The 12,877-nt window shown below is 44.2% G+C and overlaps 1 protein-coding gene across 1 annotated transcript in view; it reads right to left on the reverse strand.

Annotated features, from left to right (window-relative positions):
- PHF14 (PHD finger protein 14) overlaps positions 1 to 12,877 on the reverse strand; it is a 677,625-nt gene that overhangs the window by 575,201 nt on the left and 89,547 nt on the right. The window contains 1 exon segment of the mRNA XM_033931008.1: positions 8,932 to 9,076. Within this exon segment, the coding sequence (XP_033786899.1) occupies positions 8,932 to 9,076 (145 nt within the window).

The raw sequence follows: 12,877 nt of genomic DNA on the forward strand, positions 1-12,877 counted from the left end.
GTGCCTTCGATAAAATTTAATGGAAAGCTGAGGAGTCGCCTAAACTCTAGTCTTGTGTGTTCTGATGGGCCAGGACTTTTATTTCTCATACCTAATCTATCACAACGCGGTGTAAAGTTTACTTCAGTCTCCGCCTCCTTTCTTAGTCGGGGCGTTTGGGGGGGGGGGGATCGGCTCGGGTGACAGTCCTCCTCAGCTCGGGTCTCTAAAGGCTTCGGGCTTCATCTCCTCCTCGGGTCTTTCAATTGGGGCCTTTGGGGGCTGGGTCCTCCTCGGCTCGGGGGTTCTCCTCGGGTCAGTCTCCTCCTCCTCTGAAGACTGTCTTCTCCTCAGGTCTCTCTCTTAGTCGGGGCCTTTGGGGGGCATCGAGCAGCTCACTCAATTAATACAGAATGTCTTCCTGCTCTAGCGTTGCATGCGACGCCTCCTGACTAATCAGCAGCATTTCTTCCCAGTGTGCAAAGTGTGCTTACGTGCTGAACTCACTGCAAAGCAAGGCTGTTCTTGCCGCGGCGCCACACCCGAACCGCTTTCTTCAATAAATTTAAAGTGGATTGACGGAGCATTAGGTAGGCCTCAGGAACCCCAGTTCCATCCCCGTGGGCCTTGGGGGGGTCCCCATGGGAGTCCCGTGAACTAGTGCTGCCCGATTCAGGAAAAAAAAAATTTGATTCGATTCAATTCAGCCTATTGAATCGATTTTTCGATTTGATTTTCCTGCCCAAGTGGGTGTTTTTTTCAAACATCCTGGTGGGTTTAATTTATAGCCTCTTCACCCCCTTTGCCTTTTCCTAACCACACTGGCGCTGTGGTGTAAACAAAATAAACAAACAAAAAGACTATTCCTCTCTCTGTTAAATCCTAGCTAAATCCTAGCTTGCGGTCTAACACCAGCTCTGGCAGGATACACTTTTCAAATCTGATATATTGTAATCACAAACAGAAAATAAAATTATTTTTTCTACCTTTTGTTGTCTGGTCATTATTCAAATCTTGTTGGTCCCAGGCTCTTGTTGTCTTCTGATAACTTGCTTTCTAGGGTCTCCTTCTTTTTCCGTGCTAACCATCCATGTTCTATCTCTGTCCTCCCCTTCTGTTTCCCTTCAATCCCCCAGAGGTCTGGCATCTTTCCTTTTTTTCATTTCATTGTCCACCATCTCTATCCCTCTCCTATTTTTAGACCCATTATTTCTTCCCCCTCAAAGTCCGGCATATGCATGTCTCTACAACAGGGCCCCCCTCCCTTGAAGGTCTGTCCCCCTTGAAGGCCTGTACCACCATCCCTGAAGGCCTGTACCACCACCCCTAAAGGCCTGTACCACCACCCCTAAAGGCCTGTACCACCACCCCTAAAGGCCTGTACCACCACCCCTAAAGGCCTGTACCACCACCCCTAAAGGCCTGTACCACCACCCCTAAAGGCCTGTACCACCACCCCTAAAGGCCTGTACTACCACCATCCCTAAAGGTATGTCCCTACTGAAGGCCTGCACCCCACCCCTGAAGGCCTGCCTGTCCCCCCCTTGAAGGCCTGCACCCCTCTCCCAGACGGCCTGTCCCCCCTGAAAGCCTGCACCCCACCCCTGAAGGCCTGTATCACCACTCCTAAAGGTCTGTCCCCCCTGAAGGCCTGCACCCCCCCTTTCCCACGGACTGCATGTTCCCCCTGACCTCCCGCGTATCCATTTACCTAATATCAGCAGCCTGCAGAGAAGATCACCAGTGCTAGCGATCTTTGCAAGCTGCCATAGGTCTTCGGAGCTGTCTTCCCTCTGCCGCGGTCCCGCCCCTCCTCTGACATCAGAGGCAGGATTGCGGCAGAGGAAACAGCTCTGAAGGCCTATAGCAGCTTGCAAAGATCGCTAGCACCGGCAATCTTCTCTGCAGGCTGCTGATATTAGGTAAATGGATGCGTGGGAGGCCAGGGGGGAAGCCAGACACCAGCACTTCCCTACTGACCCTCCCCCTCGCCCTTTAAAACAGGAGCGGCAGCAGCCAGCCAGCAAGAGGCAGCACTGCCACTCCTGCTTTAGGGGGCGAGAGGAGAGGGTCAGTCACTGAATCGGGAGGCAGATTTTTTTTGTTTTTAAATCGATTTGAATCGATTCGAATCATGAATCGGCAGCACAACCATGAACCTTAGAGGGGTCCTCATGGGAATCCCGTATAGCTGGGGGATAACCCCGCGGGGTACCGCAGGACCCGCGGGATTCCTGCAATCCCCGTTCCCATGCAGACCTCTAAATATGCACCCTTGCCCAGGACACTGTTTCTATGGCAGCTGCCATTCAGGCCAGAAACTGTAAGTAGTGTCATACTGTAGGCACTGGTTGCAACAGGAGGTTTGTAATTTGCTCCCAAAGCTGCTGTCTGCATGCCTCTTGTAGAAAAACTCAGCCTTCCACCATGTTGAAGAGAACTCCCAAATATTCCAAAGACTGAGAGGGGACTAACTGGCTCTTTCAAAAGTTTACAATCCAGAAATTTGCACAACTGCAGCCACTGCTTTCTCCCCCTCTTCTCGAGAGGGGACTCTGAATATGGGGTTAGGCGTCTGTCCGTTAGGCCAGAGGTGATTCTGATTGGGATGCCAGACTGTAATTCTCAACCATTTCTTAGGCAGCTGCTGAGACCAGCGATCTATACAGAATTTCCCCTGTAGTCTATGAGTATTTACTTATATCTTGATCTTCTAGAAGTAAATGGAAAACTTTAGATGATTATCTAGCATTGCCCGTCTCATCTATGTAATAATTTATTGTCAACTTATACTCTATAATTGCTCGTGAATATCCAGCTCAATTTATTGTTCATAACAGTTAACAGTTGTACATTAACCACCCGTTTGGAAGGTATTCATTCTTTTACTGGATGCTACATTTATGAATATTTTCATGTCATATAAATTTGTCATCCCTTGCAATGTTTCTTTTTTATAATGTGAAAAATTTTCAATAAAATTATTTTTAAAAAAACAAACAGATTTCTCATGTGCAGTCAATACTAATGGTGTATCATAGAAATATGTATTTGCAAATGGATGCAAAATTACTTTAAATGAATAACCTATAAATTATTGCACACAAGTTCAATTTACACATGTTCAGTTCTAACACGTTAAAACAATTTTTTGAACAAAAAGTGTGAAAGAGTGATAATTGGAATAAAGAACAAACAATGTTCCTTGTTCACATACCTAGTGTATGGTAGTAAATCAAACTGATTGAAACTAAGAGGAATACAAAAAGATACTTTGAAGAAAAATTATAGAACTTTCTATTTTATTTAATTTATGACAATTAAACCAAAGGACACTGGCTGGCAAGTACACTACCTACAGCTTTGTCAAAAGCACTGATATGTACCAGACATTTTTCTTCAGACACACTGCAATCAATCTGTCAGGAGTACTGACATCACAGTTGGAGGTGCTCTGCTATTACAAGGTAGTTACAAGGGCTTGGCACAAAAGCATTTATCCAAAATGACAGATTAGAGCTTAAAAAGAAGACAATTTTATCACAAAAAGGCAATTTATCTATAACTGAACATGTAAGAATGTAATTATAACTTTATAAATTTTATACATTGCTTTTCTGAGTGCCATCATTCAGCAGATGTCTGACAAATGAAAAAAATATATATATTTTTAGAACTATAAAACATAAATATAATGGGTATTTGTATAAATCTCTGACTTCAAAGCTCACCTATGCTGTGTTGATCACTGAAAACACACAGCAGTTCTTCACCTCTAACTGGTGTTTTCCTTACAGATATTCACACACAGAAATATAAAAAAATAATTCCAAAAAAGCATCAAAATATAGATCCCATCTACATCTGGAAAATATTTACTTTTTGCCCAAAACAAGGAAAATCCTTCATAGAAAAGGGGGAAACAGCCTTGAGAATAGTTATTCTATCTAATAAGTCAACCCCTGTGTTGCTCTAGTAGATATCAAATCCTATGGAGATTCATCTTGACAACTGATCCACTTATCTCTTTCCTCTCAATAGCGACCTACTGTCCTTTTGATCACTTTTCTCTTCAACAATGAATTTCCTGTCTAATTACTTCTCTTTCTTCTTCCCCTCTTGAAGTCAGTCAATTTGTACCTTTGCTTAATCTTTTGTAAACTGCATAGAACTTCACGGTATTGCGGTATATAAGCTGTTATTATTATTATTATTATTATTCAAGAAAATCTGTTCAATTAATGCTAGGATTTTCACTCTCTTGAGTTACACTTTGTTGGTCCTCTGGGTAAGTAACAGCAGGAATATAACATCAAAATATTATGTTTAACAATGGGAAACAGCAGAACATCCTTCAAATAAATGTTTGTGATCATTAGTGAAAAAGTGGTATATCCGAGGGAAATTTAGGGAATCTCAAGTTTTTGGCTCTAAAAACATTTTTCAAATTTTCCAATTTGTTTATGCAGACCTAAAGTATCAATGATCCGAGCAACATCTGTAGCTAATACCACATGACCTGAGATTCAGTATTCCCATTTCTTTTCCATACAACATAAATGACAAACTTGTTTTTGCAGCTTAGCACACATTCCTTGAGAAAAATTCACAGATTAACCACTCAAATTGAATTTGCCTTTTGCAATAAATAGCAAATATCTATTATGGAATCTTCACTTGATTCATCTAATATAATAAAGCCCTAAGCACGCATGCGCACTTCCACCTGCATGCTCCCGTTTTCTGTGCGCTGTAGGGCACCGCAGGTAGGAGTGCGCATGCGCGAGAATCCCCCGAGGCGGATGTCAGCCGCCGCGGCTGCAGGCCGCGACGGAAGATGGCTTCACCTGTCTGATTTATGTCATGAATAGCTTAGCAGCAGCACTTTATGTCTGGCAAAGAGGCGAAATGAAGCTCATTAGTTGGTGTGCTTTGCATCTTGGATATTTTGACTCACGCCATCCCCTAAATAAAGGGCGGGCGTTTGATCTTCAGAGGTTACGCCTGTGACAGCTGTGATTGATGGCTTAATAATCCTTGAGGTTGCAGAGGTGACTTAATCAGTTTCAGGGGAAAATGAAGGGGCTGGAGGCATGTGTGCTGCTTGATTATGTGAGGGAAGAGAATATACTCTTCCCTTCCAACATGTTTTAGGGCCATGAGGAGCAGTTTTAGGAAGTGTGTGGAAGTGCACCTGGGCCTTGGATAAAGGAAGAATCAGAAAGCAATTTTGGTAGAGGGTGTGAAAGGGGGAAAGGGAGAGATGGAAATGGTAGGACCACTGCTGCTTTGGGGCACTGTGGTAGGAAAGGTTGGTACGTCAGGACTGCTGCTGCCACCTCGGGTAAGTAAAGACCCTGTCAGGAGGGCCAAAAGGGTACAAAGGAAATGGTGAAAGGTGAGATGGTGGGACTGGGATCAGTGGGAGGCAGGATCCGGGCATGATAGAGGCGGGGCATGGGTGGGGTAAGAGTCAGGGTCAGGGTATAGGTGGGGCTATTCTAGCACCCGTTACTGTAATGAATGTAATGGGCTAAAACACTAGTTATCTGAAGAATTAACATCCAACTCACCAGCCAACAGAGGCACAGTAGGAATTAGGCATACAACAGAATTAGCAGGCCCTGAGAGAAAGTCAACTTCCTCATGCAAACAGAGGAATCCTCCCTGCATAATGAAGTGGTTTTCATAAGACAGCAAGATTGATAAGGCACACAAATGGGTACACTTCTCCCTCCATATTCACGGTTTTCGTATCTGCGGGTTTCACTTATTTGCGATTTTTCAGCTGTTGACTTCGCCCCCCAAAATTACATCATCACTAAAGTTATTTTTCCGGTCTCCAGAATATTGAAGAACAGGTATAACTATACCTGAAACTTCTCTGCCCACGTGTAGCAAAACAAAAAAATCAAACACGATTTAATGGATCAGTTGCCTTCTTGCTCTTGCTTCTCCGCCTACTCCTCTGGAAAAAATAAAACGTGTGAAAGCAGACCCCGAGATACTCCAGGGACTGAGATAGGAACAGAAGGCTCTTAGACCAGTTCATTATCAAGCCCATGGATTCCAGGAGGAAAATAACCTGGGACCAAACTGGTCTCTGAAGCTGAGTTGGTCTAAATCAGCCTGTTTTCAGGAAGGGATGAACCCAAATATCCTCAATCCAGAGATGTGCAGCTACTCCCCCATCACCTTTGAAAATGTGTGGGCCATCACAGCCAGGTCAAAGGGCAAAGCCCAAACTGGAAAGTGCTGCCTCAACACACAGATGTTCAGATATCTCTTATGATGATTTGTAATATGGGAAGTGAAGGTAAGCTTCTGTGAGGTCCACTGAAGTCAAGAATCCCCCGAACGCACCAAAGCAATGACCAAGCAAAGCATTTCTATCTGAAAATGCTGGAATTGGAGACAAGCATCCACTGCCTTGAGGTCCAGGATGGACTGAAAGAAACCATCCTTCTTTGGGACCATAAAATAGATGGAGTGCCTGTCCATGCCATGCTCTGCCAGTGAAACAGGTTCCACATCTCCTAGATTGAAGAGATGCTGAAGGGTAAAAGCAACAGCCAGCCTAGCACTTTAGAGCCAAGCCACAGGAGGAGATCATGAACGCATCAGGAAACAAACAGGCAAACTCCAGGGTGTACGCCTTTCTTGATCATCTGCAGATCCCACAGATCTGATGTGATAGACCCACTTGTTACCAAAGAGTGACAGTCTGCCTCCAACTGGAAACAACAAGGAGCTTGGTGCATTCTAATTGGGCAGGCTGAGTGGCTGTAGTCCCTTTGGAAGGATCAGAGGGTTCTGACTCATTAGGGGCCTCAAAAGAACCCTTGTTTGAAAACTTACTCTGCCCGCTTCCCCACCACCATCACCACCACCTAGGCTGAAAGACAGCACGTGGACCTGAAGCAGCATGCCTCCTTGAGGCAGCGTATTGTTTTGCACCCTTTCCAGGAAGGCAAAGAGCCACGTCTCCTCCATATGCTTCACCACCTTCTCAATGTCATCACCAAAAAGCAAGCACCCCCTAAAGGGCAGCTGATTCAAAAGCTTCTTGAAAGCCGCAACCACATCCAGTGATGAAGCCACAATCAACAGCGACCCCCAACACTACTAGTGAGCAGAAAGCCAGATTGACAAGGTCACAGAGGACATCTGCCCAAAAGGGACATCCCAGATTCCAGGTGAGAAACCTCCGAGGACTCTTGCAACCGTAAAAGCCAATGCAGCATGGAGCTATGTAACCACCACAAACAGTAGCCTGAATGCTAGAGCCCCCACTGAAAATACCAGACAGAACTGCTGATTCACATTCTTTTCATGTAGCTCCCTAAAAGCCAAACCTCTTTGGAAAAGTACAGTGGTTGCTCTCGTCACTGCTGTAACCAGGACATCTGCCATCAGGAAGACCCAACACTTCTCACCCTCCTCAACGAACGCATAGAGATAATCAAAAATCTAGGTCTCATCAAGGGGACCATTGGGAGGGACTTATGGAGTTAAAAAGAATAGCCTAAGTCCTTGCAAACTCATCTAAGAGATGAGACAGCTCCTCAGGATGAAAGAGCCAGAACCAACGGGACCGCTCTTCCACAACCTCCCAACTGGGAGGATCCTCAGAACCAGAGTACATGGGAAACTGGGAGCCTAAGAGGACTTCCAAGTTCTCTTCTACTCCCTCTGAAAAACCAAGACCCTCTGCATTCTACAGAGCTTAAACCTCAAAACAGGGCCCTTAATGTGTGAGGATTAGGGTCAGGACTAGGACTAGGGCTGGGGTTATGTCCCAAGAGGGGACCTTTTACAAGGCCTGCTTAACTATATGGGCCAAGCTCTGGAGCAGAAAAGACACTGAGACCTCTTAAGACCCTCCCTACAGATGGAATTGGGGTGGGCAGGAACGAAAAAGTCCATCAGATAACCAGGGATTTATTCACCCTATCTGATTGAATTGAGATAGAAGAGAGGATTCTAACTGCCAATTTGCCTTGGTAGGAACACGATGAAAGGAATGTATCCATTTGAGCTAAAGGGTGGAAGAGAACAACACATGTAAAATGCTCACAGGGAAAAGACAGACTCAATGAGCCACATTTATACATGCCATAAAAATAATCCATTACACTGCTCAGCTGCTGACTGTTGCAGACCGTACAGCATGTGCTGGCCAGCATGCCCGGCAACATGGCAGACACATGCAGGCCTACCTGACTGTTTAGGCCTACCTCAGCCTGGGGCTCTGCTGTCTGCACAGTTCCCAGCTGGGCCTAACTTTACTCCCTGGCGGTCTTAGTGAGGCACATAAGTTTGGTAGACTGCCGTACTAAGGAACAACATCACGAAACCAGCAGAATATTAATCACAGTTTTCAGAATAACACCTAGTTCCTTTCTATTTGCTGTTTTGGCATAATACTGAACAGCAAAAAAAAGAAGCACAGATGTTGTCAAAACCAATCTCCAGTTACATATACTTTATTGGTAATTAGTTCAAAGTCCACAAACAAGTCCTTGACATACAATATGAATATGGCCCCGACTGGGATCCAAGTTTCGGCAACTGCATCTTCTTCCTCAGGGGATAACAAGGAACTTGTGATGCTTTGCAAATTTTGTGTGGCAACCCTCTGGCATCTCTGCTCAGAAAAGAAGCACCAAACTTTACTTTGAGGCTTGGTATCTTCTTTTTCTGTTCTTTGGTATAATACTGGCAATGTTTTTCTGTTTCTACAGCTATTAAGTGAAAATTAAATACTCCTAATTGTTTGCTGTCTCACATCATGTAATCTAAAGGCTTCATTGAATACCATGAAACCTCACTTTTTTTTTTCAAAATAAAGAACATTTTTTGCACAAGAATGTTCAATTTACCCTCTTTACGCTTCGTATTTCCCTTTCATTTCAAATAAAGTCAGGAAGAAGGAACAGCATTTACAATTACCTTCATGTACTGTTATTCCACAATTGTCACACTGGATTATTTCATCAGCATCTTCACTGTTATCCCCAAGACAGACACAGCAGATGAGAATATGGTCCACTTTCTGGGAGCTCCATTTCTCACTTTTATCAAGAATAAGTGAATCCTAACAGTGAAACAATTAAAAATATTAATCATAACCTGCTGCTAAAATGTTTAAACATAAAAGTCTGTGAAACATTTTATCTAAGGGGTTCTTTTACAAAGTTGTGGTAGAAAGTGACCTTAGCAAGCCCTTACAAGGGTTTTTCCATGCACTACAGGTCATTTTTACCACAGCTGGAAAACTGCCAATCCATTTTGCCTATTAATGGACATGTACCCCTTTTTTGCCTTGCCTGCCTGGAATCACTCCGACCAACAGTCGTGTTGGCCTGTTTGGTTCCTGAGGAAGGGGCCATTTAAACCCTGCTGGGTCGAGCCGTGTTGAAAGAGGACTGCACCTTAACTTTGGTCTTTGATCCAAAAAAAGCTGGACTCTCCTTGCTACTATTGACTACAGCAGTGTTTTTCAACCTTTTTTGGGCAAAGGCACACTTGTTTCATGAAAAAAATCACGAGGCACTCCACCATTAGAAAATGTTAAAAAATTTAACTCTCTGCCTATATTGACTATATATAAAGTAATTCTCTTGAATAGGAATCAAATAAACACAAAGAAAGTATTTTATAATTACTTTATTACGAAATAAAAATTATAAAAATTATAAAATACTTTATTCAGTGCGAAACCTGGGCCTGTTTGGCTGAACACAAAGCTGATATTCTGGCTGGAATCGAAGAAAGACACACACGTAGCTCTTCGTCAACAGCTCTCAGTCTCTCTCTGTATTTGGTTTTTATAGCATACAAAAATAGACAAATATACCCTCCATCCTTTTTATTAAACCACAATAGCAGTTTTTAGCGCAGGGAGCTGCGCTGAATGCCCAGCGCTGCTCTTGACGCTCATAGGCTCCCTGCGCTAAAAACCACTATTGCGGTTTAGTAAAAGGTGACCATATTGTAAAATATAGACAGCAGATATAAATTCAGAACTGTGCATAGTAAGTGAAGGGAAGTTTTCATCTCTGGGAATTTACCCAGTTAACTATTAAGTTATTTGGGCAAATTCCTTTGAAAACTGTGGTAATACTGCCTCCACTTTGCTAAATTTAAAATAAAATCATTTTTCCTACCTTGTCTGGTGATTTCTGGTTGCACTTTCTTCTTCTGACTGTGCATCCAATCTTTCTTCCCTTCTATCAGCCTGTATGCTTTCTCTCCTCCACACCTCATTCCCTCCCCCAACTTTTTCTTCCTCTCTCCCTGACCTTTCTTTCTTTTTTTCTGTTTCTCTTCTTTCCTTCTGTTTCCCTGCCTGCCCCCTTTCTTTCTTTCTCCCTGCCGTTCCCCAAGCCACTGCCACTGCCGCTGCCATCGGGGAACAGGACCCACCAATGGATAACAGGCCCCAAAGCCGACGCCGACGCATGCTCTCCCTGACGTCAATTCTGCAATTGGAGAGGAAGTTCCGCCCAGCCAGGCAGCGATTGGCTGGCCCGAACTTCCTCTCCGACTACAGAATTGACGTCGGGGAGAAGAAGACTTATCGGCTAGATAGATTAGATCGCCAAGACAAAGTGAGTCCTGGGTGATCGACTCACTTTGCCTTGGCGAGCTACTGGCGCCCCTGCCTCGGGCCCCCTGTCAGCTCCGGGCCCGGCGGCCCTGCGGCACACCAGGCAACATCTCGCGGCACACTAGTGTGCCGCGGAACAGCGGTTGAAAAACACTGGACTACAGCACCTTTATTCAGCTAAGTAACTGGAGAGACAAGTGACTCATATTTTTCATTCTCTGTTCAGGTTAGGCATTTGGGGCATTGCAGAACAGTGAACTTTTTGTCTTCCACTTTTATATATATTTATTGCACATTGTTTGCACTTGACTTGCACTTTAAAGCACACAGGAGCACCCAGATGATGGTGTGCGGCTGGCAGTGAGTGGTAATCTCTGCTCAGTGTTTGCTGGCTTTGCTATTCCAAGCACTACAGCTGCTCCTTGAGTTGCTCTTTAAAGCTTTCAATCTGACGCTGAGGGTGCTCCTCATCTTAAAAATTTAGATTTGAGGTTTATATATTTTTGGTGGAGTCTAGAGAGTTAACTTTCCTGCAATGTCGCAGAGCACGCCCAACTTATATTTTGTTGTCTTTTAAGGATATTTTCTCTTGGGGTTTTTGATACATGTACCAACATGGCCATTATCACATGACCATTAAAAAAAATTTGCACGAGTACCTACTGATATCTATTTTGTAGACATTAAGGCCTCGCTAATCCTATGCTAATCAGTTAGTACATGGTAATATAGATAGTGTTATCAGAAGTCCAGGAAAACATGAACATGTCCTCTTTTAGAGGACTGTCCGAGCTCCTGTACAGACTTTCCAAAACTTGGAGTTTCTCTGGGTTTTGGAAAGCCCCTACAAACTCCAGCCACATCTGGAGGGCCAGTGAGCATGTGCGGATGACATCACACATCCGCAAATGCTCCAGGCCCTCCAGATGCGGCTGGAGCTCATCACAAATGTAGATGCAGTAACTGATTTAACACAGAAATGCCTCCAGACACACCCCTTCTGCAGAAAAATTAATAATATATTTTAGGCACAGTTTACCACAGGACACTTGAACATGTCATTAGAACATAATTGCTGCTGCTGGGTCAGACCAGTGGTCCATTGTGCCCAGCAGTCCACTCCCGCGGCAGCTCCTAGGTCAAAAACCAGTGCCCTAACTGAGACCAGCCCTACCTGTGTACGTTCCAGTTCAGCAGGAACTTGTCTAACTTTGTCTTGAATCCCTGGAGGGTGTTTTCCCCTATAACAGCCTCCGGAACAGTGTTCCAGTTTTCCACCACTCTCTGGGTGAAGAAGACCTTCCTTATGTTTGTACAGAATCTATCCCCTTTTAACTTTAGAAAGTGCCCTCTCGTTCTCCCTACCTTGGAGAGGGTGAACAACCTGTCCTTATCTACTAAGTCTATTCCCTTCATTATCTTGAATGTTTCAATCATGTTCCCTCTCAGTCTCCTCTTTTCAAGGGAGAAGAGACCTATTTTCTCTAATCTCTCACTGTACAGCAACTCCTCCAGCCTCTTAACCATTTTAGTTGCTCTTCTCTGGACCCTTTAGAGTAGTACCATGTCCTTCTTCATGTACGGCGACCAGTGCTGTATGCAGTATTCCAGGTGAGGGCGTACCATGGCCCGGTACAGCAGCATGATAACCTTCTACGATCTGTTCGTGATCCCCTTCTTAATCATTCCTAGCATCCTATTCGCCCTTTTCGCCGCCGCTGCACATTCATCAACCTGTCAACCAGCACTCCCAAGTCTCTTTCCTGGGGGGTCTCTCCAAATAACGCCCCAGACATCCTGTATTCATGCATAAGAGTTTTGTTACCGACATGCATCACCTTACACTTATCCACGTTGAACCTCATTTGCCATGTTGTTACCAAGTTCTCAAGCGTGTTTATATCACGTTACAGATCTTCGCAATCCTCCTGTGTCTTCACTACTCTGAATAACTTAATATTGTCTGCATATTTAATCACCTCACTCATTGTACCAATTTCCAGATCGTTTATAAATATGTTGAAGAGCACCAAACCCTGCAGCACTCCACTGTTGACGCTTTTCCAATCCGAGTATTGTCCATTTACCCCCACTCTGTTTCCTATCTGCCAGCCAGTTTATAATCCACTTGAGTATTTCACCCTGGATTCTATGGCTCGCAATTTTTCGAAGAAGTCATTTATGCAGAACCTTTTCGAACATCTTCTGAAAATCCAGATATACAATGTCGACTGAGCCACCTTTGTCTATCTGCCTGTTTATTCCCTCAAAGAAGGGCAGCAAATT

Source organism: Geotrypetes seraphini, chromosome 2 (genome assembly GCF_902459505.1).
Source record: "Geotrypetes seraphini chromosome 2, aGeoSer1.1, whole genome shotgun sequence".
In the NCBI taxonomy this organism is placed as follows: Eukaryota; Metazoa; Chordata; class Amphibia; order Gymnophiona; family Dermophiidae; genus Geotrypetes; species Geotrypetes seraphini.